Source organism: Anomaloglossus baeobatrachus, chromosome 6, assembly GCF_048569485.1.
Source record: "Anomaloglossus baeobatrachus isolate aAnoBae1 chromosome 6, aAnoBae1.hap1, whole genome shotgun sequence".
NCBI classification, from domain to species: Eukaryota; Metazoa; Chordata; class Amphibia; order Anura; family Aromobatidae; genus Anomaloglossus; species Anomaloglossus baeobatrachus.
Genome location: NC_134358.1, coordinates 527,258,998 through 527,277,628, shown reverse-complemented (window position 1 = coordinate 527,277,628; position 18,631 = coordinate 527,258,998). Strand labels below are relative to the sequence as shown.

The following is an 18,631-nucleotide window of genomic DNA, read 5'->3' as shown; positions in this document are numbered from 1 at the left end:
TGTCTGAGCTTGCATTATTTCCTATGGGGAATTTTGTTTTGCTAGACGAGTAACTTGGTTTACAAGCACACTCCCAGAACGGATTGTTCTCGTAAACCAAGGTTCCACTGTAAAGCAAATATAGCTGCAAATTAAAATACTAAACACTGACTATAAGAAATTTGGAGCTGCCATAGAAACTAGGTTAAAAAATAAGGCACTTGGTTCACAATTTGAACAATTTGTGATAAGCCCAACAGCCAGCGACCAGGTGTACCCTGTTGTTAAGACTCTATCCTTGAATGCCTCCACCTGAGCCTACAATTTAAGGGGCAGGTACCAGCCATAATGGTAATTAAAAGCCCTTGGCTAGTGGGCAGAGTGCATGAATTAGCCAAATTGTGTACCCAAGTACCTCATTTTTAACCTATGCCAGTAATGCAGTTCCAAACGTCTTATATTCAGTGTTTACATAGTATAGTATTTCAGTGTGAAGCTGTATTTGAATTAATTGTATTGACTACTTCCTCCAGTATGCACCTGTTCACATTTGTCTGTTTCTTGGGTGTGCAGGTCAGTCACTTATGTTAGCAGAAACTGATGGAAAAGAGAAATTGCTCATGTTTCTTCCTGACAGCTGGGGACATTTTTCAGGAGCAGACAGTGGGTAGATGTGGACAGATATGAGTAACAGTCGGATTGGGGACTCCTGCTGTCACTTCCTGCTGAATGTTGGGGAAGGGGGGCTTGTAGTGGAAGGGGAGGGTCTGCTATGCATATAAGGGGAAGTGATGAGGGGCTACTTTGATTGCTGGGGAATTGGTGACTATAACCTGCGGCCACCACCAGTGGGATGTTATATACAGCGTTCTAGAATACTGTATATAAGAGCCCAGGTTGCTGTGCAGAACGTAAAAAACACTTTTAGAATACTCTTCTTAGGGCTGTCCACCCCGATGGGTGTCGCTGCTGTCCGGTCGGGCGCCTCCTCTTTGCTGCGATCTCCGTCCTCCTTCTACTCAGCCCAGTGACGCATCTATGTCATCCACACAAGCCGATATTGCGGTCCTGCGCAGGCGCACTTTGATCTTCCTGTGCATTACAGTATTTTGATCTGCCCTACGCAGGACAGATCAAAGTGCGCCTGCGCAGGACCGCAATGCTGGCCTGTGAGGATGAGATGGATGCGTTACCTACACTGGGCTGGGTAGAAGGAGGACGGAGATCGCACAAGAAGGAGGAGGCGCCAGACCGGAGAGCAGCGTCGCCCATCGGACTGGACCGCCCACTAGGTGAGTATTCTAAAAATATTTTGTTTTTTTGTTGTTTGTTTTTGTTTTTTTTTTTTTTTTTTTTTTAATGTTCTACACAGCGGCCTGGGCTCTTATATACAGCATTCCAGAATACAGTATATAAGAGATCACTGGTGGTAGCCGCAGCTTAGTCACCAAATCTGGTGATAGGTTCCCTTTTAAAGGAGTTATGCCCTTTTAGAAAATCATGGTCCCCATGGGCAGTTTTGTTTTTTGTTTTATTTTTAAAATAATCCTTTTCTCGCTGTCCCGGGTCCATCGCTGAGTCTCTGCCGGTGTCTGGTCTTGGCTGCATCACTGACGTTTAGTCATCTGAGCGTCAGTCATTGAGCTCGGCGTCGCTGAACAGGGAGTGGTGTACACTCGTGCACGGCCACTGAGCTCACTGACTGCTGCACAGGGTCCAAAATATTCTGAAAGTGAACAACCCTTTTAAGGCCTGCTCTAGCTGTGTGGGGTTTCTCTGGTTTCAGCAAAGGGGCTTATCGTGTAGTATACTGTGATTACTTAGCTGCTGGGAAAATGAATGAATGAAGTGACTAATGGGGGAGGTGGTCTAGTGTGATTAATGGAACCTGTTATGACTAGTACTGGGGTCTGCTGTGACTTGCACGGGTTGGGCTACTGTGGCTACTGGCAAAGCGATTACTATAAATATTGGGAGATTGGATTAAGGTCTGTACTGACTGCTTCTGGGTGGTCTGCTGTGACTAGTAGGGGGGGGGGCCTGTGAATACCGGCAATGTCTGCTGTGACTAGTAGGGGACTTGTGGTGCCGGCAATGTCTGCTGTGACTAGTAGGGGACCTGTGGTACCGGCAATGTCTGCTGTGACTAGTAGGGGACCCGTGGTGCCGGCAATGTCTGCTGTGACCAGTAGGGGACCTGTGGTACCGGCAATGTCTGCTGTGACCAGTAGGGGACCCGTGGTGCCGGCAATGTCTGCTGTGACTAGTAGGGGGGACCTGTGATACCGGCAATGTCTGCTGTGACTAGTAGGGGGGACCTGTGGTACCGGCAATGTCTGCTGTGACTAGTAGGGGACCCGTGGTACCGGCAATGTCTGCTGTGACTAGTAGGGGGGACCTGTGGTACCGGCAATGTCTGCTGTGACTAGTAGGGGGGACCTGTGGTACCGGCAATGTCTGCTGTGACTAGTAGGGGGGACCTGTGGTACCGGCAATGTCTGCTGTGACTAGTAGGGGGGACCTGTGGTACCGGCAATGTCTGCTGTGACTAGTAGGGGGGACCTGTGGTACCGGCAATGTCTGCTGTGACTACTGGAGACAACTTACAGATTTTGTGACTGCGAGGGAATTAGGTTGCAGCCCGCGCTGACTTCTCAGGGGTGGTCTGGTGCACCTATTGAAGAAGGGACGATTTGGCGACTACGAGGCTTGGTCTATCACTACATGTAGAGGTGCACGACCGCAGCAGTGGTCTTATGTTCAGCATAATCCTCCTTCTTTGTAAATCCTTTTGCAGGATATGATGTGCCTTCACCTCCATTGTTATGTAGATCTCTTTCCTCCTTTCTGATGACAGGAGCTGTTTATAACGACGCAGGAGCTGAGGGAAATGTGCGAATATTATTTTGATGGGAAAGGAAAAGCACTGAGACCAATGCTGGTGGTGTTAATGGCTCGAGCCTGCAACATCCACTATAACAATAGCCGGTAAGTCCCGCACCGCCGCTATCCTCATAGGAAAAAAAAAAGCTGCTAATTACAAAGTTTCTAATTATGTAATAATGGAATCCTCTGTGACCCCCTACAGAGAAATCCACCCCGGCCAACGATCTATAGCAGTCATTGCCGAAATGATCCACACAGCCAGTCTAGTGCACGACGACGTCATCGATGGTTCAAATTCACGGAGGGGAAAGAAGACTGTCAACCAGATATGGGGTGAAAGGAAGGTGAGCGATGGCCGCTATTTAAAGGGGATTTGAGGCTCCCAAAACCACCACCATTGCATGATCCTGCTTCAAAGCCATTTTTTATTAACAGCAGATCATATATGATAATGGATCTTCTGTTGTCACCCATTTATATCACGTGGTAGCAGATATCGTGCAGGGCAGCAGTGGTACATGATGGCAATTGCCCAGATCTACCCTCCCGACTCCATACATCTATATTTACAGCATGTTGCGTGCAGATCTGATGATTTGGCATTCATTACATTACAGCCACCTATTATATGAATCAGCCGCACGATTAAAGTAGGGATTCTGGTCATAGACCTATGTTGGGTTATTGTGCATTTTTGGAACAAACCAGAATCCACAGCCGGCCGTACCTGCCAGGATTTTGGTGCGGCTCCTATATACTAGCTTTTGCCATTCCTATTCTGATTGCACAGATTTAGACAGGCACAATTTAATGTCTAACCCGTGTTACTTGGTTGTTTTTTTTTTTTTCTTTTTTAGGCTGTCCTGGCAGGTGATTACATATTGTCTGCATCCTCTGTGGCCCTGGCACGGATCGGAAATGCCACAGTCATTTCTGTCTTATCTCAGGTCATCGAAGATTTAATACGTGGTCAGTATGAAAGGCGTATTTATACGTATAATTTACATTTAAGTTCGTCATAAGGCAAGATTTGGTTAAAGAGCATTTCTTTGACGCCTCATTGGGGGGACACAGAACCATGAGTGTTATGCTGCCTATCCATAGGAGGACACTAAGTAGATGCAAAAGCATAGCTCCTCCTCTGCAGTATACACCCCCTGGCCGGGCCAGGCAACCTCAGTTTTAGCTTAGTGTCTGTAGGAGGCACTTCCTTTCAAGGTTTGTTATTTTTTGAGGGCGACGATTTCCTTTTGGGACCGATCTCCCACTACCATTAACGGGCGGGAACGATGAGTGTTGCCTCCACGTACCCCCTCCTGCGACGCTAGATCCTGGGCTGGACGACGGGTTCCACAGACACCGATTTTTCCAAAGCCCAGGGTAGAGGCCTGTGCCCCTATAGCCCAATTCCTCAGCCCCTCTTTGCAGGCTTGAGTTGAATATGGCACCGGCGTGACTGGACACAGCAAGCTGACTCTGCTATTTTCACTACCTGGACGGAAGCAGTGTTTTAAGGTGAGATCCCCCCTGACTGGTTTCCCAGACAAAGGGAGAAAAGAAGCTGCAGGGAAGGCTCCCAGGACATTTACAGTATCTATTATGAGAAAGTCCCTTGCTGGGTGCAAAGAGGAGAGCCCCAAGGATCCTGCACACACAGTGTTAACTTTTCTCTAGCTTGCTGGCTGAAGGAGGGGGGAAGTCACTCCTGTTTGCAGAAAGTCCTGCAGATAATTTCTGGTGGCAGGGGGGGGGGCCCAGGGCTCAGGGACTCACGCTGTTTATTCGCTCTAGCAGAAAAGCCGGCTGATAACTACCAGTGACCAGCTGTGTGCTGACTGGAGGGAGAGGGAGAAAAACTCAGAAGCTCCCTTCTCGCCGTTCTTTACTACCCACAGCAGGGGGGGGGGCACACTGACTTCATCTTCGCGCTCTTTTAGCACTAAGCCCCACCCCCCGCGGCCGCGATAAGCCCCCCCCCCATCCAGGGCCATCGGCTGATTCTGGTGAGGTGTTTGCTTCAGTTGTAGCTCTGCTGAGCATTGCTCCCCCTCCTGGCATACTCCTATTAGGAACATGCAGAAATCTAAGGGTACTAAGAGTGCTAAGGCCCACATAGTCTATTATTCAGCCTGCACTGCCTGCCACGCTGAGCTACCACGTAAACACACCTCTTCTCTCTGTGAGTCCTGTGCCCCTATAGCCCCCCAGTCAGCCCAGAGCCTAGGGCTCCCAGCCCACCGGAATGGGCACAGTTTCTGTCCCAATCCATGGAAAAACTGTCACAGAACCTGGTGCTGGCTATGTAATGTTGTCCTCCACACCCTTCTGGGTCCCTGGACGGAACGCAGCCTGAGGATACCCCTATGGAGGATCCTTCTGAGGTAATCCGGGCACATGCTTCACCGGTTGCAGGGATCAGGAAAAGAGCACACGGCCGGGTGTCTCCAGCGGGCTCTCCCTCGGGAGCACACAGGGCAGGCTCTCCCACACGCTCCACGGCTTCTGAAGAGCTGGAGGAGGGAGAATGCTGTTTGTACCAGGATGATTCCTTGGTTTCAGCCTCCCCAGATGATCAAACTGCAATAGACTCCCTTATAGCAGCAATCGACCAAACTCTGCAGGTGGAGGATCCCCCATCCACTACCACTGACCATGCGGTCTCCTTTAAGAGGGCAAGGAAACCCCAAAAGGTTTTTGCTGATCACCCAGAGTTTCAGGATATCCTCACAAAGCAAAGGGAGAAGCCTGACAGGCGCTTCGGTAACCGAAAGCTCATGGAGTCCCGGTACCCTTTTGCCTCACCTGCCCCTAATGGCTGGGCCGATCCGCCCTCGGTCGACCCCCCCCCCCCCGGTCTCCCGCCTTACCACAAAGACGCTCCTGTCTTTAACCGATGGTTCCTCCATCAAGGACCCGACAGACAGACAGGTGGAGCACCTCGCCCGCTCTGCTTTTGAGGCAGGGGTTCCTCCCTCTCGTCCTCCTTTGCCGCTGTGTGGGTCGCAAAGGCGATCTCGGTCTGGGCAGAATCCCTTAATACTTCGCTTGAGGAATCCCAGTTCACTCATACCTTCACAGAGGTAACAGCTCAAATTGCCGCTGCGGCGGAGTACCTCATGCAGGCCTCCATGGACGCTGCTACCTGCGCAGCGTTTGCCGCCTCAAATACCATAGCCATCCGTAGAGCTCTCTGGCTCTGACAATGGCGAGCGGACTCTGCCCCCAAGAAGTCTCTCACGGGCCTTCCCTTTTTTCCAGACCGATTGTTTGGCGAACGTCTGGACAAGCTCATTTCTGACGCCACGGGAGGAAAGGGTACCTCCCTCCCCCAGCTGAAGTCCAGGACGTCCTTCACCAGACGTCCACAGTCCTCGTTCCGCTCCTTTGGTTGGTCGAAATCCCGTGCTGTCCCCGCCACCAGCTGCGGACTACGCAGGGACCGACCGACCTCAGCTCTCCCCGAAACCCACTTCGTCATGGTAGCCTAGACCGAAACAGTCCAGGTCTAGGGAGACTCGGCCATGACGTTTTCCCCCCTCATGACTCCTTCGGCGCCCCGGAAGACACACTCATTGTAGGAGGTCGACTGCGGCTCTTTCAACACATCTGGGCTGCCGCCTCAGACGACAAATGGGTGCGAGACCTTGTGTCTTCCGGTTACCACATAGAATTTCGGACCCGACCCCTGAGTCGGTTCTTTCTCTCAAATTCCCCAAAGACTCGAAAACGACGCGAAGCTTTTTACTCAGCAATCCACTCGCTCCAAACAGCAGGGGTGATAATACCTGTCCCAGACGACGAGGAGTTCGGGGTTTTTTATTCCAACCTCTTTGTGGTCCCCAAAAAGGATGGGTCAGTTCGAGCCATCCTGGACCTCAAATACCTAAACAAACGTGCACGTACGGAGATTCAGAATGGAGTCCCTAAGGTCCATTATTGCATCCATGGTTGAAGGGGAATTCCTCGCCTCCATAGACATCAAGGACGCGTACCTGCACATACCCATCGCCCCAGATCACCAAAAGTTCCTCCGCTTCGCAATTCAGGACTCTCAATTCGTAGCTCTACCCTTCGGCCTTGCCACCGCACCAAGGGTCTTCACCAAAGTCATGGCGGCCGCCATGAGCGTCCTTCACGCCAGGGGAGTAGTCGTTCTCCCTTACTTGGACGACCTCCTCATCAAGGCCCCCTCCTTCCGCGACTGCTCAACCAGCGTACAGATCACTGTGGACACCCTATCCCGCTTGGGGTGGCTAGTGAATCTGGACAAATCATCCCCGATCCCATCACGATCCATCACCTTCTTGGGCATGTCCCTGGACACCCGTCGGGGCTTGATCCTTCTCCCTCAGGACAAGGCGATCGCTCTTCAACGAGCGGTACGCTGCCTTCTACGCCCTCCGTCTCGCTCCATTCGATTCAGCATGAAAGTGCTCGGCAGGATGGTGGCAGCTATGGAAGCAGTACCCTTTGCTCAACTGCACCTCCGCCCACTGCAGCTAGCCCTTCTAGCGGCCTGGGACAAGAGCCCCTTCTCCCTGGACAGACATCTTCACCTGACGCCTTCAGTCAGGTACGCACTCCGCTGGTGGCTTCGGTCCTCATCCCTATCGAAGGGGAGATCTTTTCTCCCAGTGAACTGGCTGGTCCTGACCATGGACGCCAGCCTCCTAGGCTGGGGAGCAGTGAACTGGCACCACACTGCTCAATGACGTTGGACGCCCCAGGAGTTTTCCCTACCCATAAACATCCTGGAACTCCGCGCGATCTTCCTCGTGCTCAGAACGGTCTGCCCTCTGCTAGCGGGTCGTCAGATTCGAGTCCAATCGGACAATGCCACAGCTGTAGCCTATATCAATCGGCAGGGAGGCACCCGCAGCAAAGCGGCTTATCTCGAGGCCCACAAGATCCTCAGCTGGGCCGAATCGTCGGGATCAGGGATATCAGCGGTACACATTCCGGGGGTAGAGAACTGGGCAGCAGACTTCTAAGTCGCCAAGGCCTGGCCACCGGAGAATGGTCTCTCCACCCAGAAGTGTTTCTACACATCTGCACTCGCTGGGGCACACCAGACGTGGATCTAATGGCCTCAAGGTTGAATGCAAAGGTACCCGCGTTCATAGCCAGGTCACGCGACCCGCAGTCCATTGGCGCGGATGCTCTAGTCTGCTCCTGGCACCACTTCCGCCTGCCTTACATATTTCCACCTCTACCCCTGCTGCCGCAGGTAATCAGGAAGATCAAGGCAGAGGGAGTCCCGGTGATACTGATAGCACCGGACTGGCCCAGGCGCGCCTGGTACGCTGAATTAGTACAAATACTCACAGACGCACCATGGCGCCTTCCAGACATCCCAGACTTGCTGACCCAAGGGCCCATTTCCCATCAGAACTCCAGAGCCCTGAAGCTGACGGCATGGCCATTGAGACCTGGGTATTAACAAGAGCGGGATTCTCCCCCGCAGTTATTTCCAGCATGATCAGCGCCCGAAAGCCTACTTCATCCCGCATTTACCACCGTACGTGGAAAATCTTCCTTTCATGGTGCAGGGAAACTAACGCCCAGCCTATGCCTCTGGCCATCCGCAGAATTCTCGACTTTCTACAGTCTGGCTTGCAAGCGGGGTTGGCTCTCAGTTCCCTTAAAGGGCAGGTCTCAGCGCTCTCGATCTTCTACCAATGCCGCCTGGCTCAAAAACCGCAAGTCAAGACCTTCCTCCAGGGCGTTTCCCATCTAGTTCCCCCGTACAAACGGCCGCTGGACCCATGGGACCTCAATCTCGTTCTGGTCGGTCTCCAGAGGTCTCCCTTTGAACCTCTCAAGAAATCCTCCCTTGCTCTTCTGTCCTGGAAGGTAACATTCCTGGTGGCAATTACGTCCATCAGACGGGTTTCGGAGCTAGCAGCACTCTCTTGCCGCGAGCCTTTTCTGAGCTTTCACCAAGACAAGGTGGTTCTGCGCCCCCTTCCGGATTTCCTTCCAAAGGTTCTTACCCCGTTTCATTTGAACGGGGACATTGTTCTGCCTTCCTTTTGTCCACACCCAGTTCATAGGGTGGAAAGGTCTCTGCATTCGTTAGACCTCGTCAGAGCTCTCAGATATTACATATCCAGGACAGCCCCCTTTAGGAAAACGGACTCTTTGTTTGTCATTCCTGAGGGGCCTAAGAAGGGACAGGCAGCTTCAAAGGCGACTCTGGCTCGCTGGATTCGCTCTGCGATCCAGGAAGTCTACCGCCTGCAACTCAAGCCCATTTGTAGTGGGCTGCGGGCTCATTCCACGCGAGCAGTTGGCGCTTCGTGGGCCATTCGGCATCAGGCTTCAGTGGATCAGGTGTATAAGGCTGCGACCTGGTCTAGCCTACATACGTTTTCAAAGCATTACAGAGTCCATACCCAGGTTTCAACTGAGGCAAATCTGGGTAGGAAAATTCTGCAAACGGCAGTAGAGCACCTCTCTCAGTAGGCGCTCCAGGCTGTCTGGCACTGGTTCCTAGTCCTTGGGTTGTGTTGTCTTCTTTTATGTTTCCCACCCATGGACTGCTTTAGGACGTCCCATGGTCCTGTGTCCCCCAATCAGGCGTCAGAGGAAAACGGATTTTTGTGTACTCACCGTAAAATCCTTTTCTCTTAGCCATCATTGGGGGACACAGCACCCACCCTGTTGCCCTGTTGGGCCTTGGTTCTCTCAGTACCTTATTTGGTTATGACTCTTCTTTTCTCATGTTCCTCTGTTGAGAAGTTTTTACTGTTTTTTCTTTGGCGCTCCATTGGGAGACCCAGACAATTGGGTGTATAGCTACTGCCTCCGGAGGCCACACAAAGTATTACACTGAAAAGTGTAAAGCCCCTCCCCTTCTGCCTATACACCCCCCGTGGGATCACGGGCTCCTCAGTTTTCAAGCTTTGTGCGAAGGAGGTCAGACATCCACGCATAGCTCCACTGTTTAGTCAGCAGCAGCTGCTGACTATGTCGGATGGAAGAAAAGAGGGCCCATACTAGGGCCCCCAGCATGCTCCCTTCTCACCCCACTTTTGTCGGCGGTGTTTGTAAGGTTGAGGTATCCATTGCGGGTACGGAGGCTGGAGCCCACATGCTGCTTTCCTTCCCCATCCCCCTTAGGGCTCTGGGTGAAGTGGGATCTTACCGGTCTCCAGGCACTGAGACCGTGCTCCATCCACAGACCCGGAGAACCTGCTGGAATGGAGCTGAGTATAGTCAGGGACAGGGCCCTGCTCCTTACAGGTACTCTGTGTCCCCGTACAGACCGCGCACAGACACACTGCAGCATTGCTGGGTGTGCTAGTGCGCCGGGGACAGCAGCGCTGCGCGCTTGTGCTATTACTCACTACAGCTTTGCTGAGTGAGTTAATGTGTTAGGAACTGCCGCGCCGGCCGCTGCTGGCAGTTTTACACTGCGGCGCGGCTGTGACTTGTGGTGCGCCGGGGACTTCCGCGCTGGCCGTGCTTATACGACGGCCGCGATTATAAATCGAGTCCCCGGCTTTTGCGGCCTAGTTTCGTTCTTTCCCGCCCCCAGGCCTGCCAGTCAGGGGAAGGGCGGGACGCTGTGCAAAACGTCAGCGCCGAGGGCTGGAGTCTGCTTTGCATACTCCAGCCCCCTCACTGGGCACAGTGGGACGCCAGTTTCCCGCACTTTGTCTGGGGCACGCCCACGGCCCGCCCCTCTTCACAGGACGCCGGCAGCCATTCCTGTGTGCAGTCTGTGCTGGAGAAGGGAGACAAGTTCTGGGAGACCCAGACACGGGATTCTGGCGACCACACACCCGCTTTTGAGCGGGCGGTAAGCAGCACCTGAGGTGCTGACCCCACTAGTGCCGAAGTGTACATTTGTATTTTTATGCTTGCATGCTATACATTGCACTGTACGGTCGCTATTGATTCTTGGCTATATACCCTCCTAGATTGCTCAGAGGAGACTACAGCATGTCGTCCGCAAAAAGCAAGGGTGCCAAGGCACAGGCTTTCTATGCTGCTTGTACCGCATGTGAGGCTATTCTACCGGCAGGTGCCACTGACCCCCATTGTGTGCAATGTTCGGCCCCTGTGGCACTTGCTCAGCCGGGGTCTCTGCTATCCCAGGGAGAACCACCTGTGAACACTGTCCAGGTGACGGGGACGGAGTTTGCAGTTTTTGCCGATAGATTGTCTGTGACTATGACAAAAATTCTAGAAACTTTGCAGTCCAGACCGGTAACTCAGACCATGGGCACTGTTGAATTCCCTGGTCCCCCTCAGTTGGAACAACCCCGTGCTCCGGGGGTGTCCCATGCATCCCAGGGTGAAGGCTCTGACACGGACGACAGTCCCAGACGGCCTAAGCGAGCTCGCTGGGAGCGGCCCTCGACTTCATCTCACTGGTCGGGGTCCCAGCGGGAGGATTCTCTGTATGACGAGGCAGAGGTAGCTGTTCAGGATTCTGATCCTGAGACCGCTTTCAATCTGGATACACCTGATGGTGACGCCATGGTGAATGATCTTATAGCGTCCATCAATAAAATGTTGGATATTTCTCCCTCAGATCCTCCAGTGGAGGAGTCAGCTTCACAGCAGGAGAAATTCCATTTCAGGTATCCCAAGCGTAAATTGAGTACCTTTCTGGACCACTCTGACTTCAGAGAAACAGTCCAGAAACACCACGCTTATCCAGATAAGCGTTTCTCCAAACGTCTTAAGGATACACGTTATCCCTTTCCCCCTGACGTGGTCAAGGGCTGGACCCAGTGTCCCAAGGTGGATCCTCCTATCTCCAGGCTTGCGGCTAGATCCATAGTTGCAGTGGAAGATGGGGCTTCACTTAAAGATGCCACTGACAGACAGATGGAGCTCTGGTTGAAATCCATCTATGAAGCTATCGGCGCGTCGTTTGCTCCAGCATTCGCAGCCGTATGGGCACTCCAAGCTATTTCAGCTGGTCTTGCGCAGATTGACACGGTCACACGTACATCTGTTCCGCAAGTGGCGTCCTTAACCTCTCAAATGTCTGCATTTGCGTCTTACGCTATTAATGTTGTCCGGGACTCTACGAGCCGTACGGCAGTGGCGTCCGCCAACTCCGTGGTTTTACGCAGAGCCCTGTGGTTAAGGGAATGGAAGGCAGATTCTGCTTCCAAGAAGTGCTTAACCAGTTTGCCATTTGCTGGCGACCGACTGTTTGGTGAGCGATTGGATGAAATCATTAAGCAGTCCAAGGGTAAGGATTCATCCTTACCCCAGCCCAAACCAAACAAGCCCCAACAGAGGAGGAGACAGTCGAGGTTTCGGTCCTTTCGAGGCTCGGGCAGGTCCCAATTCTCCTCGTCCAAAAGGATCAGAGGAGCTCAGATTCTTGGCGGGCTCAGTCACGCCCAAAGAAGACAGCCGGAGGAACCGCTACCAAGGCGGCTTCCTCATGACTTTCGGCCTCCTCTCTACGCATCCTCGGTCGGTGGCAGGCTCTCCCGCTTTGGCGACATTTGGCTGCCACAGGTCAAAGACCGTTGGGTGAGAGACATTCTGTCTCACGGGTACAGGATAGAGTTCAGTTCTCGTCCTCCGACTCGATTCTTCAGAACTTCTCCGCCTCCCGACCGAGCCGATGCTCTTCTGCAGGCGGTGTGCTCTCTAAAGGCAGAAGGAGTGGTGATCCCTGTTCCTCTTCAGGAGCAAGGTCACGGTTTTTACTCCAATTTGTTTGTGGTGCCAAAAAAGGACGGGTCTTTCCGTCCTGTTCTGGACCTAAAACTGCTCAACAAGCACGTGAAAACCAGGCGGTTCCGGATGGAATCCCTCCGCTCCGTCATCGCCTCAATGTCTCAAGGAGATTTCCTAGCATCAATAGACATCAAGGATGCTTATCTCCACGTGCCGATTGCCCCAGAGCACCAGCGTTTTCTACGCTTCGTTATAGGAGACGAACACCTTCAGTTCGTAGCCCTGCCTTTCGGTCTGGCGACAGCCCCACGGGTCTTCACCAAGGTCATGGCAGCAGTAGTAGCAGTCCTTCACTCTCAGGGACACTCTGTGATCCCTTACTTGGACGATCTACTTGTCAAGGCACCCTCTCAAGAGGCTTGCCAACACAGCCTGAACGTTGCGCTGGAGACTCTTCAGAGTTTCGGGTGGATCATCAACTTTTCAAAGTCAAATCTGACCCCGACCCAATCGCTAACATATCTTGGCATGGAGTTTCATACTCTCTCAGCGGTAGTGAAGCTTCCGCTGGACAAACAGCGTTCACTACAGACAGGGGTGCAATCTCTCCTTCAAGGCCAGTCGCACCCCTTGAGACGCCTCATGCACTTCCTAGGGAAGATGGTAGCAGCAATGGAGGCAGTCCCTTTCGCGCAGTTTCATCTGCGTCCTCTGCAATGGGACATTCTCCGCCAATGGGACGGGAAGTCGACGTCCCTCGACAGGAATGTCTTCCTTTCTCAGGCGGCCAAGGAGTCTCTTCGGTGGTGGCTTCTTCCCACCTCATTGTCAAAAGGAAAGTCCTTCCTACCCCCATCCTGGGCGGTGGTCACGACAGACGCGAGTCAGGGTGGGGAGCAGTTTTTCTCCACCACAGGGCTCAAGGTACGTGGACTCAGCAGGAGTCCACCCTTCAGATCAATGTTCTGGAAATCAGGGCAGTGTATCTTGCCTTACAAGCCTTCCGGCAGTGGCTGGAAGGCAAGCAGATCCGAATTCAGTCGGACAACTCCACAGCGGTGGCATACATCAACCACCAAGGCGGAACACGCAGTCGGCAAGCCTTCCAGGAAGTCCGGCGGATTCTGACGTGGGTGGAAGACACGGCATCCACCATATCCGCAGTTCACATCCCGGGCGTAGAAAACTGGGAAGCAGACTTCCTCAGTCGCCAGGGGATGGACGCAGGGGAATGGTCTCTTCACCCGCTCGTGTTTCAGGAGATCTGTCGCCGCTGGGGGATGCCGGACGTCGACCTAATGGCGTCCCGGCACAACAACAAGGTCCCGGCTTTCATGGCACGGTCTCACGATCAAAGAGCTCTGGCGGCGGACGCCTTAGTTCAAGATTGGTCGCAGTTTCGGCTACCTTACGTGTTTCCACCTCTGGCACTGTTGCCCAGAGTGCTACGCAAGATCAGGTCCGACTGCCGCCGCGCCATCCTCGTCGCTCCAGACTGGCCAAGGAGGTCGTGGTACCCGGATCTGTGGCATCTCACGGTAGGCCAACCGTGGGCACTACCAGACCGGCCAGACTTGCTGTCTCAAGGGCCGTTTTTCCATCTGAATTCTGCGGCCCTGAACCTGACTGTGTGGCCATTGAGTCCTGGATCCTAGCGTCTTCAGGATTATCTCAAGAGGTCATTGCCACCATGAGACAGGCTAGGAAACCAACGTCCGCCAAGATCTACCACAGGACGTGTAAGATATTCTTGTCTTGGTGCTCTGCTCAGGGAGTTTCTCCCTGGCCATTTGCATTGCCTACTTTTCTTTCCTTCCTGCAATCCGGATTGGAAAAAGGTTTGTCGCTCGGCTCCCTTAAGGGACAAGTCTCAGCGCTATCTGTATTTTTTCAGAAGCGCCTAGCACGACTTCCTCAGGTACGCACGTTCCTGCAGGGGGTTTGCCGCTTAGTCCCTCCTTACAAGCGGCCATTAGAACCTTGGGACCTGAACAGGGTTCTAATTGCTCTCCAGAAGCCGCCTTTCGAGCCTATGAAGGATGTTCCCCTTTCTCGTCTTTCACAGAAAGTGGCCTTTCTAGTAGCGGTCACGTCTCTTCGGAGAGTGTCTGAGCTAGCAGCGCTGTCATGCAAAGCTCCTTTCCTGGTGTTTCATCAGGACAAGGTGGTTCTGCGCCCGATTCCGGAGTTTCTTCCTAAGGTGGTATCCCCCTTTCACCTCAATCAGGATATCTCCTTACCTTCTTTTTGTCCTCATCCAGTTCATCAATGTGAAAAGGATTTGCATTTGTTGGATCTGGTGAGAGCACTCAGAATCTACATTTCCCGCACGGCGCCCCTGCGCCGCTCGGATGCACTCTTTGTCCTTGTCGCTGGTCAGCGTAAAGGGTTGCAAGCTTCCAAATCCACCCTGGCTCGGTGGATCAAGGAACCAATTCTTGAAGCCTACCGTTCTGCTGGGCTTCCGGTTCCCTCAGGGCTGAAGGCCCATTCTACCAGAGCCGTGGGTGCGTCCTGGGCATTATGGCACCAGGCTACGGCTCAGCAGGTGTGCCAGGCAGCTACCTGGTCGAGTCTGCACACTTTCACCAAGCATTATCAAGTGCATACCTACGCTTCGGCGGACGCCAGCCTAGGTAGACGAGTCCTTCAGGCGGCTATTGCCTCCATGTAGGAAAGGGCTGTTTTACGGCCCTAACATGAGGTATTAATTTACCCACCCAGGGACTGCTTTTGGACGTCCCAATTGTCTGGGTCTCCCAATGGAGCGCCAAAGAAGAAGGGAATTTTGTTACTTACCGTAAATTCCTTTTCTTTTAGCTCCAATTGGGAGACCCAGCACCCGCCCTGTTTCCTTCGGGATTTTTGTTTTTTCGGGTACACATGTTGTTCATGTTGAATGGTTTCAGTTCTCCGATATTCCTTCGGATTGAATTTGTTTTTAAACCTGTTATTGGCTTTCCTCCTTCTTGCTTTTGCACTAAAACTGAGGAGCCCGTGATCCCACGGGGGGTGTATAGGCAGAAGGGGAGGGGCTTTACACTTTTCAGTGTAATACTTTGTGTGGCCTCCGGAGGCAGTAGCTATACACCCAATTGTCTGGGTCTCCCAATTGGAGCTAAAAGAAAAGGAATTTACGGTAAGTAACAAAATTCCCTTCTTTTTCTCCTACTGCTTGTGTACTAAAACTGAGACTGCCTGGCCCGGCCAGGGGGTGTATACTGCAGGGGAGGAGCTATGCTTTTGAATCTACTTAGTGTCCTCCTATGGATAGGCAGCATAACACCCATGGTCCTGTGTCCCCCAATGATGGCTAAGAGAAAACGATTTTATGGTGAGTACAAAAAAATCCGTTTATTGGGGAGGAATGACATTCTGGTGATTGGTAATGGAAAGTGGGGGGGTGCTGTGAATAGTAAGGAATCAGAAGATTGCCATTATTTTAAAATAGTTTTCCAGATTGGGATATTGCAGGGGATGGATTACTTTTTTGGGATCACCTTTAGTAGCCTAGATCACTAGAGGATTTGGTATATTGGACACTTAAAGGAAACCTGTCAGGTGTAATATGCACCCAGAACCACGAGCAGTTCTGGGTGTATATTGCTAATCCCTGCCTAACCGTCCCTGTATCTAATGGCATAGATAAAGAGATCTTTAGAAAAAATATTTCTAAAGATCCTTTTATGAAATGCTAATGAGCGCAGAGACTAGTCGCAGGGGCATTATTCCCCGCTCTCATTCCAGCCTCTTATAACGTCCCTCTGTGTGAACTAACATGCTAACATGTTATTCAATGCCCACTGCCCAGCGTCATCATCAGCAATGACACACATGCGTCTGTACATTGTCACCGCATCAGAACACCAGGCCTAGGGGCAGTGCAGAGGATCAGAAGTCACCTCACTTCCGGTCATGCACACTAGACCTCGCTGAAGGGAGGACACATACAGCCGGCTTCATAGCATGATCGGAAGTGCAGGGACTTCTGAATATGTGCACTGACCCTAAGCCCAGTGTCTGAGAGGTGGTGACAAAGGACACAGGTACGCACCTCACCACCGCTGATGATGCTGGGCAATGGGCATTGCATAGCATATTTGCACGCCCCTGTGGGTGTATTAACATGCTAAGAGGGCGGAATGAGCGCAGGAACCACGCTCTTGCAACTAGTCCCTGACCTCATTAGCATATCATAAAGGATGTTTAGAAATACTCTTTATAAAGATCTCTTTATCTATGCTAGTGTATACAGGGACAGTTGAGCAGGGATTAGAAATATGCACCCAGAACTGCTCGTGGTTCTGGGTGTATATTGCACCTCACAGGTTCCCTTTTAAGGCTGCTTTCACATATCCGTTTTTCTTTGTCGCTCCTTATTGGGAGACCCAGACAATTGGGTGTATAGCTATGCCTCCGGAGGCCACACAAAGTATTACACCAAAAGTGTAAAGCCCCTCCCCTTCAGCCTATACACCCCCCGTGCTGCCACGGGCTCCTCAGTTTTTATGCTTTGTGCGAAGGAGGTCAGACATCCACGCATAGCTCCACAGCTTAGTCAGCAGCAGCTGCTGACTATGTCGGATGGAAGAAAAGAGGGCCCATAACAGGGCCCCCAGCATGCTCCCTTCTCACCCCACTCTTGTCGGCGGTGTTGTTAAGGTTGAGGTATCCATTGCGGGTACGGAGGCTGGAGCCCACATGCTGTTTTCCTTCCCCATCCCCCTTAGGGCTCTGGGTGAAGTGGGATCCTATCGGTCTCCAGGCACAAGAGACCGTGCTCCATCCACAGCTCCTGAGGACTCTGCTGGATAGGAGCCGAGTATCGTTCAGGGACATGGCCCTGCTACTTTGAGGTACTCTGTGTCCCCGTGGGGACCGCGCACAGCAACACTCCAGCATTGCTGGGTGTGCTAGTGCACCGGGGACCGCGGCGCTGACTGCGTTTGTGCCATTACACACTGCAGCGTTGCTGAGTGTGTTAGTGTATGGGGACTGCCGCGCTGACCGCCGCTACCATTGTTATCACTGTGGCGCGGCTGGGACTGTTAGTGCGCCGGGGACCTCCGCGCCGACCGCGCTTATACGGCGGCCGCGCTTATAACTCGAGTCCCCGGCTTTTGCGGCCTAGTCTCTTTTTTTCTTTTTCGCTCCTAATTGGGAGACCCAGACAGTGGGTGTATAGCTACTGCCTCTGGAGGCCGCACAAAGAACTACACTTAAAAGTGTAAGGCCCCTCCCCTTCTGGCTATACACCCTCCCGTAGGAGTACAGATTCCTCAGTTTTAGCTTTGTGCGCAAGGAGGTCAGACACGCACGCATAGCTCCATTGTTCTTAGTCAGCAGCAGCTGCTGACTATGTCGGATGGAAGAAAAGAGGGTCTATACAGACTCCCAGCATGCTCCCTTCTCACCCCACTTATGTCGGAGGTGTTTGTAAGGTTGAGGTACCCATTGCGGGTACGGCGGCAGGAGCCCACATGCTGATTCCTTCCCCATCCCTTTTTACAGGGCTCTGGGTGAAGTGGGATTTACCGGTCTCCAGGCACAGAGACCGTGCTCCATCTACAGCCCCTGGAGAAGATGCTGGATGGAGCGGAGTACATCAGGGACATGGCCCTGCTTCCTCAAGGTACTCTGTGTCCCCGTGTATCTGGCGCTCACACCGCAGCATGCTGGGTGTTGTAGTGCGCCGGGGGACATCAGCGCTGCGGCGCCTGTGCCATGGCCTCATTCAGCTTTGCTGAAGCAGGCACATTTATGGGAATAGTCCGCGCCGGCCGCTGGGACTGCGGCGCGGCTGGCACTTGTAGTGCGCCGGGGACTTCAGCGCGGCCTGCGCTTTTACGGCGGCCGCGCTGATAACTACAGTCCCCGGCTTTTGCGGCCTGCTTCCTTTCGTTCCCGCCCCCAGACCTGCCAGTCAGGAGAGGGGCGGGACGCTGCCCACGCTAGAACTCGGTCGCGCCGGCCGCTTGAACAGCGGCGCGGCTGGCACTTGCGGTGCGCCGGGGACTTCAGCGCGGCCCGCGCTTTTACGGCGGCCGCGCTGATAACTCGAGTCCCCGGCTTTTGCGGCCTGCGTTCGTTCGTTCCCGCCCACAGACCTGCC

The 18,631-nt window shown here is 53.0% G+C and overlaps 1 protein-coding gene across 1 annotated transcript in view; it reads left to right on the top strand.

Moving 5' to 3' along the window:
• Positions 1–18,631, top strand: part of PDSS1 (decaprenyl diphosphate synthase subunit 1) — a 64,084-nt gene that overhangs the window by 7,726 nt on the left and 37,727 nt on the right. Inside the window, exons 4-6 of the mRNA XM_075315536.1 lie at positions 2,837–2,967; positions 3,068–3,209; positions 3,723–3,834. Of these exons, the coding sequence (XP_075171651.1) occupies positions 2,837–2,967; positions 3,068–3,209; positions 3,723–3,834 (385 nt within the window). The remainder of the gene's footprint in view (positions 1–2,836; positions 2,968–3,067; positions 3,210–3,722; positions 3,835–18,631) is intronic.